At 46.2% G+C, this 17777-nt stretch overlaps 1 protein-coding gene across 5 annotated transcripts in view; it reads right to left on the reverse strand.

Annotated features, from left to right (window-relative positions):
• The window catches only part of LOC108158912 (flocculation protein FLO11), a 33747-nt gene extending 19894 nt beyond the window's left edge, over window positions 1-13853 (reverse strand). For all 5 annotated transcript variants that reach the window (XM_033392079.1, XM_033392078.1, XM_017291707.2 and 2 more), the window contains exons 1-2: window positions 13305-13853; window positions 5498-6188 (exon numbers count right to left, since the gene is read on the reverse strand). In XM_033392079.1, coding sequence (XP_033247970.1) covers window positions 5498-5532 — 35 coding nt within the window. In that variant the 5' untranslated portion in view covers window positions 5533-6188; window positions 13305-13853. The remainder of the gene's footprint in view (window positions 1-5497; window positions 6189-13304) is intronic.
• Window positions 13854-17777: the final 3924 nt, after the last annotated feature.

Consider the following 17777-nt stretch of genomic DNA (forward strand, 5'->3'; position numbering starts at 1 on the left):
TCTCTGTCTGAGGATAAGCATCATATAATTGTACTGTCGCTGCGGTTGTGGGGATTGCGTTGAGCAGGAAATTACGACAAAATAATTGAGTGCGAATCGTAATGAGATCTCTCTCTCTGTCGCTCTGGGGATCTATGTACCTAGTCGCCTTGTTCAGGAGTGATAGTGCAGCCAATTCATTCATTGACACACGAATGAGGACCGCCTGGGGCCTGGGGCCTGGCATGTGTAAATATTTATGCAAATATTCGCACAAACAGGGGGCACATATGTAAATAGTAGGGTCTCCCCTTTCCCCTCCCCCCTGAAGAGATTAAAGCCATCGCTATACAGCGACCCGACCTGTGGGTTTCAATTCCGGGAATCCAAGGAGCAGGCCAGCAAAACGGAAGTCAAGTGGACACTTGGTGCTTGGGCAAACACTTGGAAATGTGTCCACTGATTGACAGGCCACGAGATTTGCATATTTGCATACTGCGACCCGCGAAAGGAAGCCGTCAAGGTGCAGCCAAGCCATCACTTTAGAAAGTTATTTGCATGCCGCAAAGAGCCAGCCAGCCGTCAGCCGCCAGCCGCCGGGTGCCGCGCCTTGCCTTTGAGCCGCTGTTTGTGTGAGTGCCTGTGTTGCATGCAGATTTTTGATTGGCACATGGCCAGGGGCCAGGGGCCTCCATCGAATGCCTGGCGGAAGCGACAGCACCCAGAGTTCAAGGACAATGCCATGTTAATTGTAGGAGACCCAGCAATATGGCCAAAAAATGTTTGCCTTCGTACGCACCCTAATGACCCATAAACACTCGCCCAATAGGCCATATCCGCGCGTCGTGTCGTTGCCAGATAACGTTGAAGCATTGAATGGCTCTGGGGCACCACCAGCCACCCACCAAGAACGGCCCCAACCTGGGAGCCATAAACATTCTCACCCACATATAAATTCTATTTATCAGCAAACATTTTGGCTTTGGGGGTGCCCTCTGAGCGGCTGTAAAACGTGGCCAGCGCCCCAACAAAACGAATGTGGAGCCCCGCTCCGCCGCACTCAATCCACCAAATGGAGACCCAACCCCGAAACAACAAAACAAGTTTGCGTTTAAAGCGAACGTTAAGGGCAAACTTTTAATTAGAAAGCAAGTACGGTCAGCCGGAAAATGGTATGGTATAGAATGGTAAGGGAGTGGAATGGAGTGGACTACGGAAACTAAATACGTGAATATTTCATTTACGGACATGTGTTCGCATACCACGAACCTTTCCCAGTGAACGCACTTCGCACTTTGCATGTCAAGCCACAATAACAGAAGAGAACCGAATAGAAGAGACCTCTTGGTTGAAAACGAATTGAAGTACTGTGGTAGGTTAGGATCGTTTCACGCATCGGGGAATGAATGGAGCCCGCTCCCAGATGATAAATCGACGCGACGTCTGACATCCCAAGCCGGGGCACCCAAGGCATCTCCCTGCCCTCTCTCCCCCCCCCTTCGAGCCTATATTCATGTGTCAGCTGCTCATTAAAAAGGTATTCATCATTACCGCGGGAGGCGATGCGACGGGGCGCGATGCGACGCTGCAATTGTTGCACCCAAAGACTGGGCTGCGAATCGGATCTCTCGCTGCATCTTATTTTCCACAGCTGGCGGCATGTTTGCTGTCAAAGCCCATGACAGCAGCTCCTTGGGTACATGTCTTTGAAGACGTTCTTTTTTATGGATTTTACTAGAGGAATTTCCATAAGGTATGCGAGTTTTCGTGATTGATCGGTGGAGAAGCTTTCGCTGGATATCGATAATAGTTGAGACAATTTTCCGACTGTTTTTGGTTCTTTTTTATGGATTTTACTACAGGAGTTTCCATAGGTATGAGAGTTTTCGTGATTGATCGGTAGAAAGGGTTTCCTTGAAATAAGTAATCGATAATTATCGATATGTTGTTTTTGGGTTCGAGTTTAGACAATTTTCAGATTGTAGAAGCGTAGTAAACATTTCGTAGAAGTTATAAGCTCCTCAAAGAGTATATTATTATTCGGTACATTCGAAATTTCGATTGTAATTTTGTGTCTTGCTTTCTTTTCACATCTCATCCCTCTCCAGTCGTGTAACATTTTTTGTACTTTTTGTTGAGAAATTGTTCAATAATTTTTCTCTTTTCTGGGGCCCCCCTTTTGTGTGCCGCGACGTTATGCGATATGTGCGCCACTTTGGCATATGATGGAATTGACACTTCAGTTTCTGTGACAGACATGGGGCATGGGGCATGGGGCATCACAAACAGACCCTCGGCACTGATATACGTATACGAGGAATACTCCTCTCAAAGTGGAGATGGAGATGGCAGATAGTGTGGCAGACGACGACGACGACGCACTTGAAATGCATCAAATGGCATTTTCCTTTGTGTGTGCTCGCCTCTACGACGGTGGTGGGTGGTTGGGCGGGTTGGGTGCTTGGGTGTTGCTGGAGTTTATGGCCGAATGGAGTTGGAGATGCGTTTGTTAGCGCTAATGGCGCATTTATGACAGGCCGCAGGGTTGCAAACTAGCATTGCAACAGCAACAGATGCAAAAGAAGGCTCACATATCATCAACCCCTGGTGCCGGCTGTCTGGCCTATCAGTCCATCAATTTGTACTTTTATCACTTACGAAAACAAACTTCAATTCCAAGCGAAAAATGACAGCATAAATGGTTCTCTACCTCTAGCTCTAGCTCTAGCTTTAGATTACTTTAGCATTTCGTAAAGTTTTTCGTTAGGGGATGGGAATGTTGTGGATGGGGGGGTGGGGTACATCCGCTAATTGCTGTAACTGTGGCAGCCCTGGGGCTCGCCTTGGTTTGGTTTCTTTTCTATGTGTGTGTGTGTGTAATCTAAGCGGCACTGCCGCACGCTTTGTTGCATCACATTTCCTTTAACCCATAAAAGTGGAGCTATGCCATGCAAACGATGGAAGTGGCACACATGCCCAGCGTCACAGAGATGTAAGAGATACATTTTTGATAGCAAATGCGAGTTGCCTGCCAGTGGAGGTGGAGAACAATGGCGGGGGCACCGCCTGCGGCCATTGTCGCTCTGGTTCTTGCGGCTCGTAGTGTGCTCTTCTGTGTGCCGTTCCCCCCCGTATCGTATCAATCATAATTAGGCATACAGTAAATGCGAGTTTTGAAGATACATTAACGTTTGTCCCTATGCGTAATTACAATCTACAGACATGACTGAAGTATTTTTACGATCGTGAGAATCCATCATTAATGCTGTGATCCGATTCTTGGGGAGCACAAGAGTATAAAGTATATGGTAGATAGAATAATAAGTGCGTCGAGTCCAAAGACCTCTGCCAAGGGATGTATGATCCACAATTTGAAAGATAGTATACTCTTCTTTGGTATATTTAGAGTTCAAGCTGTTAATTACTATCTATACTTCCCTCCTTCGCGAAAGATCCAAGGCTTTTGTATATAATAGAGGGATATACTCATCCCGTTTAACTCCCATTCATTTCATTTATTATTACATCTCATTGTTACTCATTGCACAGACTATAGATCTGAGTACCGGGGTATCCCATAGTCGGAATACAGCGTTCTATCTGGCTGCTTTTTTGGGGCCACGTCTGCATCTTTGCACTTGGCTCGGCCTAGCCCACATCACAGCGTAGCACAGCACAGCACAGCACAGCACATCAAATGTTTAGTGCTTAATAAAGTGTGTTATGTCTTTTGTAATTATTTTCAGCTTTAGTTGCGCCTGATTGCCGTGCCGTACCGTGCCGGAGGAGAGGAGAGGCCTCTGCATCGACTTCAGCCAGCATCATGGCAGGCGTTCGTTCCTAAGCGTTTTTAATTCCAGCCAAAAATGTATGCCGTGTGTGGGCCAGCGGATCTTGAGCCAACCACCGAAATCAGAGATACATACATCGTACGAGTCTGAGTCTGAGTCTGCGTCTGAGTCTGAGTATATGTAAATGTGAGTGCCGCCAGAGCCACCTACAAGGCGCTGCTTTGGGCTTTCTGGGTTTCTATTTGCACAGGTGTTTTAGCACCTGCCTTTCAGATGGGTGCTTTGGGGGGCATTAGGTGCGAGTGTATTATCATCAATGTAGGGCTGGACGGGGGCGTGTCAAAGTGCTAAAAGGCACTGGCACTGGCTGCACTTTTACTGTAATAATTAGCACATCATGAACTGTAAATAAAGGCCACCAGTGATGCCCTCCATACTCGTTTCGTGACTCGAACAATAACCGTGAAAGGTGGCTTTCATCTGAAATACGAGCATATCCCAATTCTGAGGCTGTTATGCACGCTGCATGAAAATTTTTAGGCATCTCTTGAGGGCGTTACACACGTTGCATGATACTTTTAGGCATCCCTTGAGGGTGTTACAAACGTGGCGTGTTCTTTTAAGCCTCTCTGGGGCTGCTACACGTGTTGAATGACACTTTTAGGCAACTTTGAGGCTGTTACACACCTTGCATGATTCTTTTAGTCATCTTTGAGGCTCTTACACACGTTGAATGACACTTTTAGGCATCTCTGAGGCTGCTACACGTGTTGAATGACACTTTTAGGCATCTCTGAGGCTGCTACACGTGTTGAATGACACTCTTAGACATCCCTAAAGCTGCTACACACTTTGAATGCCACTTTCAGACATCTCTGAGGCTGCTGCACACGTTGCATGATACTTTTAGACATCTCTGAGGCTGCTGCACACCTTGCATGACACATTTTCGTTGGGATTTACTTTCAAAACAAGCTCCCAACAACTTGTGGCATGAAAATTCGATTGTCTTGCCTTTTTGGATGGTTTCGCGGGAACTTTCTTTTGTTTGATTGCTTTTCCCACGAAAATCATTGGGCAGATGGTTTTTTGATTGCTCCGAAGGCTAATTTTTTTTCTTTGGAGGAAGTAATGACTCGAAGATGCCGCATGCCCCCAAGCCAGAGTCTCGGTTCGAACTTCGAGTCGTATTGGAGCATAATTCAATTTTTCAAAGTTTTTTCTTTATGGTTAAATGAAAACCGGTCTCTGCAGCGGACAATCGGTTAATAATAAAGATTTTAAACTAATTGGCTCATTTACCACACAAAAAAAAACAACAACAGCATTATAATAATGATGACGATGACTGATGACCGATGATCATCGCAAAATCATGGCCTTCACTCGGCTCCGGAGAGTGAGGGCGCGGGTAAGTCGCCAAAAAAATAAAAAAAATTAATTATACAAAAGTGAATTTTGCCATTGCAACGATTTTTTCTCTCTCGTTGTCAGCGATTCTTCGGGAGTGCCCCTCCTCCGTCGCAACCCCTGACCTTATCGCGAGAGTCATTAACGAATAAATTGGGGCATGGCATGGAGCAAAAGGAAGGAAATGGAGACCATTGATAAAAATGGAAGGAAAGACATAAAACTGGACATAATCGTTGCAAGGTCTCCAAAGGGGAGTCCATAGATGGGGGTTGTGGATGGGTGTGTGTGGGTGTGAGGGGGGGATCTCGACTTACTTGCGTGCCAGGCGTTTTCGTATTCCAGCAAACATTTTTCGGGTCCTCCTGCGCGCGGCGCCCTTATCCTCTTTTATGTCGGTACTAATGTTGTATTGTAAATTAAATTGCCGATTTCCGTAGCTTCCGTCTCTCTCTCTCTCCCTTTCCTTCTCTATCTTCCGTCCGTCGAGAAGGGCAACAAAAAAATACGGCGACACTTAAAATTAATTAAAAAAAATAGCAAAAAACCCGCACTTTCTGTTGTTTTTTCTGCTGCTGCTGCTGCTGTTCATTTGTTGGGTTGTCATTGGCAGCTTTTGAACGCCTCATTGCAGTAGGAGACGAACAAACAAACACAAAACACCGAGGAAAAGTATCCAAAAGAAGCACAAAAAAAAAAACAAAATCAATTAGCCAAAGTAGTTTCGAGGGGGGGATGGTGGACGGCAGGGAGATGTATCTCCGATTGGTGTCTTTGGATTGTGCAATCTATAATTCGAAGAAATCAATAATCCTCAGCTGCGGATCGCGTACGCGAACGCACATTTCCCAATTCACACACACATGTGTGCACTTTGGTTTCTACTTTTCACACTGGCTTTTCTTCATTCACATCCACTTCCACTCCTCCGTTGACAATCTCTTGGCTTGGGGCACAGTGGGCGATGATCGGGTATGTGTCTGGGTCTGTGGCTGCGCCGACGCGATGCTGAAACGAGCCAAGAAGAGAAATTCACACATTATTTTCAAATTTATTTTCTGTTCGTTTTTGTATCAACAAAAAGAAAGAAGCCAAAGAAATGCTTGTGAGGGGGAGCCCTTTGTGGGGACCGCATAAGCGATTTATATAATTGACGTGTCGAGTGACAAATTCAAAACATTTAATGCCAACAAGTCGCAACGAATGGGACGCGGTTGGGGGAAATTTCATAATTCTGACTGGTCCAAATATCACGTACAACATTTGTTTAAACTTCATTAAATCGTGGTAGATAAGCGGCGATAAGAGTAAGAGTAATGGCTGGCCAGTGTGACCAGTTGCACTGCCTGGAATCCATCTCAAGCAGTTTGAACTGCTTTGTGACCTGCAGAGACACAGGAAACGCTACAAAGCAGTGATAAGTAGCCCATGTAGTTTTAAACTAATGGAAACAAAGGCAAGATGCAGGCAAAGATCTGTCAAAAGACTTGACAGGGCAGACAAGTGGCAATAAGAGATAAGAGTAACTAATGGAAAACAAGTGTCACAAATGCACCACTTGCTCCATTTTGCACAGTTTAAACTGCTCGAAACAGATCACAAGCAGTGCTTTTGTTTAGTGTGATGTTCTTAAGCAGTAAACTTTTGAGGGAAACGATCTAAGGCAGTAGTTTTTTCGTCTAGTTGTAAAACCTAAAGATTCCAATTGTTACCCTACAAAGGATTCCGTTTAAGGTGTTCCCTCAGTCTCTCAGAACGAGAGTCATAATTGGGGAGCATCTCTTAACGAGTTTTAGACCTACGTTCAAGTGGCCAGAGTCATTTCCTAGACCGCTCGACTGTCCCGCCCGCAGAACCACAAGATTTATGGTCCGCAAAGTTGATGGAATCTGGCAAAAAAAAAACAAGAGACTGCTGGCCTGCTGTGGGGGAGTGGAGTAGCAGGGGAAGCCCAGGCATTGGGGATGTTCTGAGCGATAAGGTGAGCAACGGCGGCGATCTCTGGGGCCCCCACATCAATCATGGCCTCAATCTGTGTCTGTGTGTGTGTGTGACCCCCCATTCCTTGTTGAGAAGAACGGATGCAGATGTAATTATGGCCCATTCTCGTCTCGGCCGTGTTCTGTTTTGTTTCCATTCCCCCCAATGGCCGTGCTAATGGCGTAAGTATTTGGTTACAGTTTTTTGGGGGCAAAAACGTTTTTGGGCCGTGCACTTGGCTCACATACCCACACACACAGATGCAGCTACTGCTAGAGCCACAAAGATACAGATACAGATACATTTTCAGCGGGAGCTTGCTTCGAAGGCCTGGCCAAGCATGACAAAGAACATGTTTTTGTTTTGTATTTGTTGTATTTTGTTGCATGTGAGAGAGAGCGTGAAAGAAGCAGGGGGACAGGGGGACAGGGGGCAGGCGGCAACAAGCGGCAGAAACTCGGAACTTCTCACGCACGCCGCTGCGGCATTTGGTGTACTCGTCTCTGCTGTATCTGGGAAATGTTTGTGCGTACAAACGCGCTTTGTATCTCTGTATCTATTGGAGATTGCAACACGTACAGCGCGTGCATATTACCCCGTTCCGTTCCGTTCCGTTCCGTTCCGTTCCGTTCCGTTCCCTTCCCTTCTGTCCGCAATGCTGTTCCCGTGGTCCGGGGTCCGGAGGACGCCCTTGTTATGGTTCATGTTCCGCATTTGGTTGTGCCGCTATTTTAGGTCGTTCCCCTCCTGCCTACTGCCACTGCCACTGCTACTGGCTGCCACAGCGGAAACCTGCAACATACGATACGCTTCAGCGAGCGTGCAATTACCACCGCAAAACATTGCTCCCGCCCGATACGACCCGATACCCGCCGCGGTACCATATCTCCGTGACAGGGCCTCCAAACTCGCCTCCCAAAATACAAAAGTGGGAACACTCTTTCTGATTTATGGCCCATTGTATCTGACAGACACAAAATGCTCTTACCAAAAATGAGAAGAACTGAAGAAGCCCCATCGCTGCCCCCAAAGGCACTGATTACAGGCAGAGCAGTGCCAAGTGCCCCACAGATTCCCCATAGATTGAACAACAAAGAGGCATGCCACCACCGACCAGCGATCTTCATGTCACCCACATGGCCGGCTGGCCGCTCCCCGGCTGATTAGAGTACAATTCCAGCCGCTCAAGTGGCCAAAGAATGTGCTCCTTAATAGAATTAGTTTTGATTTTCATTTGGGTCTTGAATAGTTCTCTGATTTATGCTGTTCCCCTGATGAAATTTTCCGTTTGCGGAATGAAAAACGAGCCAAGAAAACTGCGACCAGCAAATGTGCGAAATACAAATTTCATAACGTGAAATTAGCGCAAATAACTTGAATGCAAATGCAATTTGGCCACGACGTTGATGGACACAGAAGGGCTGGAGGCAGGAGGCAGGAGGCATGAGGGGGGAGGCACAAACCACTGATGCTGCCACTGCTGCTTCTGATGATGATGAGAGTCCGCTGATGATGCCGGATGGCTGGCCTGGCTGGCCTGCAGTTTTGCAGTTCTGCAGATCGCGGGTCGCTTGGCTGCCCATAAACGAAGCAGCAGCTGCACCGCAGAACCCAGCTCCTTCCCTTCCCCTCCGCACCCTCAGCCGCGGGTAACGGGGTTTATAATTAAACATAAACTCAGCAGACTCGCCGACTCTCAAGACTCCTCAAGACTCCGCGAGACTCACAGCAGAGGCACGCACGCGGTCTCGCAGCTAAAGTCCATTTATGCCAATAAGCAAAAGATGAAACATAAAAGCGTGCCTCAATTTGAGGGATATTCGACTAGGAGACACCCCTTACGCACTGAAATTTATTGGAATTTCAAGACAATACTGTCCCAGGAGGAGAGCCTGTCCCTGGGAGCTCTGGAAACGCCACATTCTCTCCAAGAAACGCAGCATACCCTCTCTACCTCTGTCCTCGCAAATATTGGGTATAAAAATAATCTTTCGAGTGCGCCGTCTGCCTCCGCCCCCCCCCCCCCCCCCCTTCTCGTTGGGGCTTTGCTGACAGCAAAGTCTCTGCGCGAATGTGTCGCCAAGTTGGCTCCCTCCCCAGAATAACCCTCTCCCCACCCCCCCGCCTCAAGCCGCCACGATCTCCGCTGAGTATCGAGAAATGAGAGCGAAAAATAAACAAATCATAAATCTGTGGAAAATATGTTTTATGGCTTTAACGACCACCCAAAATATCACCACAAATACGAGCATAGATGGCCGTATGTACGTGTATCTAGCAATATGTACATCCCATAGATCCATAGATCCACTCGTAGTGGGTCCAAGTTGTAGTGCCTTCATGGCGTAGTCCTCCAATTAAAAAGCCTGTGTCTGACTGCTCCCCTGCTTCCCCTTGGTTCCTTTTTGTTCCAGTCGAATGGTTAATCGAAAATGACATGCAATCAAATTCACATTCGAATAAAGTTTGCCCCCCATCGTGGGAGTCCTGGCCAGGGTCCATAATAAACGCCAATAAAACTTCACATTTAACCCATAAAACTAGCATCGGGGGAGCCCTTCGGTCTGCCTCCCCCGAAACTCAATTTCAACTTTTATTCGAGTGGCAGCAAAAAACAAACTACGGAAATCCTCCCGATGACAGGTGTGTGTGTGGCAGTGTGGCAGGTAGCAGCTATGTACGAGTATGTACATGTGTAACCATGTTACCAGTATTTAAACACTTTAGTTCTCACTTTAAATAGCCAAAAAGCGCTTGAACAAGTGCTCAAAACGCTTTAAAATCGCATAAATTTTGCAGTGTTTTTATTGATTGTTGCCCACTCGTTTGTTAACTATTAGCGAAGACAACAAAAAGACTGATAAATAATCAAAGAGGTTCATAGTATCCCTTGGGTAGTTTTCAGGGATCCCCAAATGAGTGCACCCACAAACAGTTCAGTCACCTCATGTCTTACATTTATGAACCGCACTGTTGGCTCTGTTTGTTCGCGTAACGGCTGACGGCAGAACCCAATCAATTGATGCGAAATTGCCACCGACTAAGCCCCGAAAAATCCCTCAACTGCAAACTGAAAACTGTTCGTGGAAATGTAAATACTTTTATGCCGAGGGAAAGCATTTCCCAGTGCCCCCCAATAACAAAATTTGTTGTAAATCTGTCGCTGGCTTTATCTTCGAGCAGTGGAGCGGTGGAGCAACGGAGGAAATGCGGCAGTCAGCAGAAAACTATGCCAAGGCAAGTGAACCCCCGGGGAAGCGCCACCATTCGCAGAGTATGTTTTCTTCTTCTTCTTCTTCAAAAAATATATACATATATTTGTGGATTCTAGCCGGAGATTAGCCGGAGATAACAGCTGAGTGGCGCGAGTGGGTCTCTGAAGAGGCTTAGTGGCAGTGGCAGTGGCAGTGGCAGTCATAAAAATTCGATGTTGCCGACGACTGCGGATGTGGCAAGGGAGGGGGCTTCTGCCAGAGGAAGGCAGTAGTCGAATCAGTGGAAGCCTCAAGCCTCAAGCCTCATTATTTGCTCGAATAATTAGCGTACATTTTGGGCATTAGAGAAAACTGGCTCAAAAGCCAGCCGAATGTTGGCCAAAAAGTAATTGCATTAAGTAGCAAATTGAATAATGAAATGAAACAACCAATTAAGCGGCAACCCCAGGAAGTGGCAACAGCAGACCACAAAGCAAACACAACATATGACACCATCGGTATTAGATCTCCATCGTCATCGTTATTGCTGTCTTCTGAGACCATATCATTGACCAAATACAGTGGTGGATGAGGGGGAGGTGGAGTAAACCAGTTACCGGTTTCGGCAACTTGAAGGCGACAATGTTCTTGTTGCCAAAACATCGGGAAAGAAAGCCGAACTGAACTGAACTCTGACAGAGCGACACTTTGGATACCCTAAGGATTCATAGTTTCTCGGGTTTCTCGGGCAGGATTATCGGAAAATATAAATCGTTATAGCATCTTCGTAGATTATTGTCTGAAATTTGGCATCCCATTCAATGTTTAGAATGAATTCCTCTCTTTCTGTCAATGAATTGCCAGGGCAGAGGCAGCAGGAGGTGTGTAGGATGTTGCTGATGCCCCAATACGATTGGTTATATTATGAATTTTGAATGTCTGGCGGAATCAGAACCAGTTCGACAAGTTGTTTGCGTAGCCAAAGCAAACAAAAGCCTAGAGATACTCGTTTAAACGAAAATATATCTGCGACAGATATACAGTGAGTGGGGAAGGGATGGGGTGGAGCTATCAAAGTGTTGATTTCAATTGTTGACCGTAAAATTGTTGGGCCACAGCCAAGAAAAAACAAAAAGGTGTCAAGCCAACCTTGCTTGGGCTTTTGGGCTGAAATTTAAATTTAATCAAAAGAAATCAAATGAAACGAATTACCATAAATGCAAAACGTGCCCAAAACTGAAAACTTGGCCAAAACTCTGGGCCTGGGACTTTGTTGCTGGGCTCTGACTGTGGCTTTCAGCTGGAGACCACGAAAAAATTAGTGCGTGTCTCCAAAAGGTTTTCCTTTCCAGCCGATTGCGCCCCATGGAATTATGAATCAACAACAAAAACAGCAGCAACAAACTTAAGAGGAGGCCTCCTATAATGCCCTCTCCTCTCCTCTAGGAATTTATGATATGAACCCAAATGAGATATGGTTATGATGGGGATGTGTTTATGCCGTCAACAGCGAAACTGCGACCCAAACAGACAGACATATTCCCAAGCAGGGACAGAGAGAGAGAGCTTTCGGTAGTTTAGATATATGACTGGGATAGCACCTACCCTGCCCCAGCGACTCCTGCGTCTCCTCCTCCATATGCGTATGCAAATGTTGGCTTATGTGGAGCGCCAACTGAGGGAGGAGGTGGCGCTGTGGTCTTATTTATTTCCCAGCGACACGTAAACTCTTTTCGAAAGAGAAATTTAGCCAAAAAGAGACATATGTATGTATACTCCTCTCTAGAGTTCGAGTTGTATGTTTTTTTCTGGTGCCTTCAGCCTAGACCGATGTTGTTTTCGCTTTTTTTTGGTGTCTTTATTCGTTATGCAAATCGAATAATGGTACATGTGTATGGCACGCAGGCGCACCTTTTGTGCTTCCGGTTTCCGGAGGAGCCAGCAGCAGCACGTGCGTGAAAATTACGCCAATTGGTGGGGTTTTGGCTTGGGGTTTGGCGCTGGGGCCGGGGCATAGGTAACCTAGCCCCATTATGATTGTTGTGGCAACAGCCATAATTAAAATGCTAGAAATTATGGCCACAGCCACGTACTTGGGTGTTGTTTTGGCATTTCTTTATGGCCATTGGCGCTAAGGTTGCATAATGCCACAAGGCTACAAAAAGAGTTCTACCTCTCACTCTCACTCTTACTCTCTCCGACATCGTTTGTGCAATGATTGTACTTCCAGGGGGAATATTCATTAATAATTTCCAATGAAGCGAACCGAATGCGGTCCTAATCTTATCAGAAATGCGTTTGCGGACAGAGGCACCATTACTCATAGGGCCATTAAGGTTGCGAAATGGAATTCGAATGGGCATTGGAATTGGAATTGGAAGCAGTGGCAGTGGCAGTGGCAGCCCCAAAGACCATTTCCATTCCCCCATATCCCCATTGTTGTTTATTAATTGAATCAATGACAAACCAAACCAGAAATTCAATACAATACCCGCCCCTTCTATCGCTTGGGGGCGCCATGTGGCGTATACGCAATATTGCGTATTGTACGAAAGATTGTGCAAGGCACATTCTCATCAAGCAATCGCTATTGTTATCGCTATCTGGTGATAGGCATCGATGACACCGATAATTGACGGCAATCATTGAGCATTTGACAAGTTCATCATTTAAGGAACAAAACGCGAACAGAAAGAACCTTTTAAAAGAGGCGCCTACAGCTGCTCAAATTAACATATTATTGGTGGGGGGAATAGTTGGGGAGGGGAGCGAGATAATTATATGTAAATGGGGTTTTTGTCGCCTGGCGCTGGGGCATTGTTATCAGCAGAGCCGCAGCAGCACCAACGGTGGTAGCAGGGCCATTGGCAGGGGTTAAAGGGTGAAAACTCATTAAGTCTGGCATTAAGTCATTGAACTTGTCCAATAGCTGCAGATAACAGCAACTTACTCTTCTAACGACGGATCCAGCGGCAAATGAACGGGAAAAAAATCACAAAAAAAATCTCTCTCTCTCTCTCTCTCTGGCTTACACTTTTCTTTTATTTTTCGTTTGCTTTTTCTTTTTCTTTTATTTATCGTTGCTTTTGGCGAACAGCCGGCGAACGGCAGCAGGTGTTTCTGTGTGTGTGCGTGCGTTTTTTAGCCGCTTTGTTTTTGTGCCTGCCGCTTGTGGCCACGTTTCGAATACTGCACTTTTTTTGTGCACAAAAAGCGCAAAACTATCTGCTGCTGCAGCAAAAACAACACTCAACACACAAAAAATTTGATACAAGTTTTCGATTTTTAGTTGTATTTTGATAAATATTTTGTATCTCTTCGTTTCGTTGCACTGACACAGGCAGTAATTGTTAAATCATAGAACGGGGCATCACCAGCCAAAAACCAAGCACGCTCTATACGTGCATTTTAGCGAATTTTAGAGTTTTTTTTAAATTTGTTTATCACGCGCGCGCAACAACTGCTCGGTTCAAAATAACGGCGACTTGTGACGTATGAAGTCGGAACTTCGCCCTGAGCAAGAATATTTTCTATACGAAAGGCGTTCGTGAAACGAGACGAGAGAGCGTCGGCTGGCGACTATTGCGCTATCGGGTCTCTGTCTCTGTTGTTGCTTGTAAACCGGTTCCGAGAGGGTGTCTTTTGTTGAGTATGGAAGTTTCAATACCCTATTTGCTCTGTTCTGCTGGAAAGAGAGTGCGAAATGGATGAGAATGAGACTCAATTTCGCCGCAAGCCAACAGCTGATTGCGTGAGGGCGATATACATACTTATTATACCTGATACTCAACATGAGTATTGGGGTATATTAGATTTGTGGTAAAAGAGAATGTGTGTAACGTCCAGAAGGAACCGTTTCCGACCCCATAAAGTATATATATTCTTGATCAGCATCAATAGCCGAGTCGATTGAGCCCTGTCTGTCTGTCCGTCCCTATTAGCGTATAGTGCTCAAAAGACTATAAGAGCTAGAGCAACGATGTTTTGGATCCAGACTTCTGTGATATGTCACTGCTACAAACAATTTTCAAAACTTCGCCCTGCCCACTTCCGCCCCCACAAAGAACGAAAATCTGTGGCATCCACAATTTTAAAGATACGAGAAAACAAAAAACGCACAATCATAGAGAACGACCATATCTATCAGATTGCTGAATCTGGTTCAGATCGGATTATTTTTATAGCCGAAAGGAACAAATCAACTTACAGTGGCTACGCAGCGCCCGACGTCACGCTCAGACTGATTTTCTGTCTCTCTCGCACGCTCTCTGTGTCGTGTCGTTTAATATTAGCGGCGTCTGCCGGAGGAGAGCCATATTGACTAAGTATCGGGTATAAATGTAGAGTTGCGGTCTACGCAGCAACTCACAACGTTCCCCCTCGTATTTCGTTCGTGAAACGAGACGAGAGAGCGTCGGCTGGCGAATATTGCGCTCTCGTGTCTCTGTCTCTGTTGTTGCTTGTAAACCGGTTCCGAGAGGGTGTCTTTTGTTGAGTATGGAAGTTTCAATACCCTATTTGCTCTGTTCTGCTGGAAAGAGAGTGAATGGAGAATGGATGAGACTCAATTTCGCCGCAAGCCAACAGCTGATTGCGTGAGGGCGATATACATACTTATGTATAGTGTGTAGAAGAGCGAGGCGGGTGTATAAGACGGCGCTCCAAAAGTCTGCTACTGCCGCTGGCTGGTGGAGAACCGTTCTTTTTGCTATTCATCGTAGTAAAAACGCGACAAAACCCAACCTCCCACCCTCCCCGGCCAGCGCTCATTAGAGGGCAACAGTGGCGGCAGCCCTTCCCTCACCCCCTCCCGCTGTGGCATAGTAATCAAATCATTTAGCCAAAAACTTATTCAAAATTCACAATGGGGACACGCTTAAATGCACACCCTGCAACAGGGGGGCAGGGGCGGTGTGTGTGTGGCAGGACGTCTGCCACAGGACCTTTGCATTGTTGTAAACAATCCATCATTATCGCATACACTTCCTTTACCACTGCGGGGTAGCAGTAGCAACAGTCCTGCCGGCATTGCATTACAATTTGTGGCAGAGCAACGGGCGTGGGGTCGGGTCTGTTCACGGTCTGGTCTTGGAAGTCCTTTCCTTCGTCCTGTCTGCACTCCAACAAACACACACCGACACACACAGATACTCACACAAATTGCACGTGTCTGGCGGCGTTTGTTGGGGATTACGGACGGCAGGACAGAGGCACCAAGGGGCAGACATTGTGGCAGTGAAAGTGAGTTCCGGCAGAGCCGAACGAACGCCGAATGCCCCAAACCAAACCCTCCAAAATGTTGCATTCCCCCGCTGTTTTCCTTGAATACTCGTAGCTGCTGCTGTTACCATTTTTTGGGGTTGCTTTTTGGGGTTTTCCGGGTGTACTGCGGTCTATGCAAATTAGCAAAGTTAACATTTACCAAATTGTTGGCAGAAAATTTAATTTCGTTTCGGTTTCTCCAACCCAGTCCTCCAGGAGGTGGCGCGTGGACCATATGCGGAAGTCGAAAAGTCGAAAAGTCGAAAAAGACTCAAAAAGAGAGCTGTGAAATCAAAGCATTTTCGGATTCTTTTGATCAGCAATGTGTTAAGATATAGATGTGACGACGCCCCCTTCCGAGAGGCAGTGCACCACACCATGGGGCGGCACACATCTCCCATCTTTATTAAGGCAGATCTGCGGTTGACACCCGGCAGCGGCCATATAGTGACAGAATGCACCTGCACGACACAGTCGCCTCCTGCGTCTCCGTTGCAGCACCTCCACCCCGCCCCATATGCCCTGCAGAGGGAGGGTAGGTACGTAGTACGTACACTCGTAGTTCGTTTGGAACTATCTATCATAATTAGATTTTGTTCTGTGCTGAAATGTCGGAACGAGAACGAAATGCGTGGCCATAAATTAAGTGTGGAGCGGTCCCCTGTCTCTAGCCCCACCATCCCCCATTCCCGACAGGGAAGCAAATAGAGCGCCTAATGGGGTTTTATTTAATTTCCGTCGCCCAAGGATTCGCCTAATGAGTTTTTTAACCTACCCCCAGGAAAGAGGAAAGGAGGAAAGAGATGGAGCTCGTCAAAAACTGGGCCCAAGTGAGCCATTCCAATGGAATATTTGAACAGAAACGACCTCCAAGGGAAGATAAAATGGTAGGTGGTAGATGGTAGATGGAAGATGGTAGGATACATCAGGTGAGACAACTCCCTGCCACACGACAAACAACTTAGAAACATTAACACCAAAGATGACTCCGACTTGTGTTTTGATAAACAGTTCAAAATAGGATCCTTTTATCCTTTGTCTTGCTTAGGAGGATTGCCCGTACTCGTACTCCTCCTCCTCCTCCTCCTCCTTCTGTTGCCATTTCTGCTGCTGGGTGCATCTGTGTGTGGCAGAGTTGAGCGAACTTGGTGGCGCAGACATTGCTGGGTCTTCCTTTGTGTCTGCCCCATCCAGTGGCAGAAGACAATGGCGCCCAGCCATTTGCTATGGGAACGCACTTTGGCCCCATCGCTCGCTCTGTTTCTGTGTGAAATTTATGCTGCATTTTGGCCAATTTAATGCGCTTTTTCCACAGTCAACACATAGCCGGGGAGCGGCAGAGTGGTGGAGTGGGCAAATGGGGGAGGCACCTGCTGCTGCAATTAACTGCCAGCGAAATTGATATGATTTGTGATGAGATTTGCATAAATTAACATACAATATGTGGCAGTCCCTATCCCTGGCAGTTAACTATAATTAGATGTATGCTGCGGTCGCTTTGGGGGCAGGTAATTAAATGCACTCCCAGGCACAACATCTTTCTTCGCACAGCCCACACATACTACAGTGCGGTACGAGACTATATTATAAGGCAGGGTGCATTGTACTACATCTGAAAAAATGTAAGAAGTAGGGGTACATACGGAAGAATGCTATAAATATGCGCCATTTCACTTATTAGATTTTCCATTAAATAATGCTGACTTTATCCAATCTCTGACTCTTTTCAGGAGATAATTCATTCATTAAATAGTTAAAATCATCAATCATAACTTTCCCCATTCAAATCACATTCAATGGCTTATAAACATCCAAAGTTTCTATACATAGTTTGTAGACCCATTTATAGACCTTTTATATCCCCTCCTCCATTCATAAAATCTACGCAGTAAATTCAATCAGTGTACGCGTCTGTCTCTCTGGCAAATGGCGAATCCTTTCACGCTCTCGAGGACCTCTTGTATTTGCATATTTATCATTCATTCAAAAGAAAATCTCCCCCTTGGACACACATACACATAACGTAACTATGCCATTGGCTAGGCGGAAGGATTATGAATTCATTTATAATAATTTAGTTTGAGTTATGCCTGAAAACACCGAAACACACTCAGCGCGGAATCCCGTAATGAGCATATTCTATTAGGCGGAGCGGCGTGTT

Source organism: Drosophila miranda, chromosome 3, assembly GCF_003369915.1.
Source record: "Drosophila miranda strain MSH22 chromosome 3, D.miranda_PacBio2.1, whole genome shotgun sequence".
In the NCBI taxonomy this organism is placed as follows: domain Eukaryota; kingdom Metazoa; phylum Arthropoda; class Insecta; order Diptera; family Drosophilidae; genus Drosophila; species Drosophila miranda.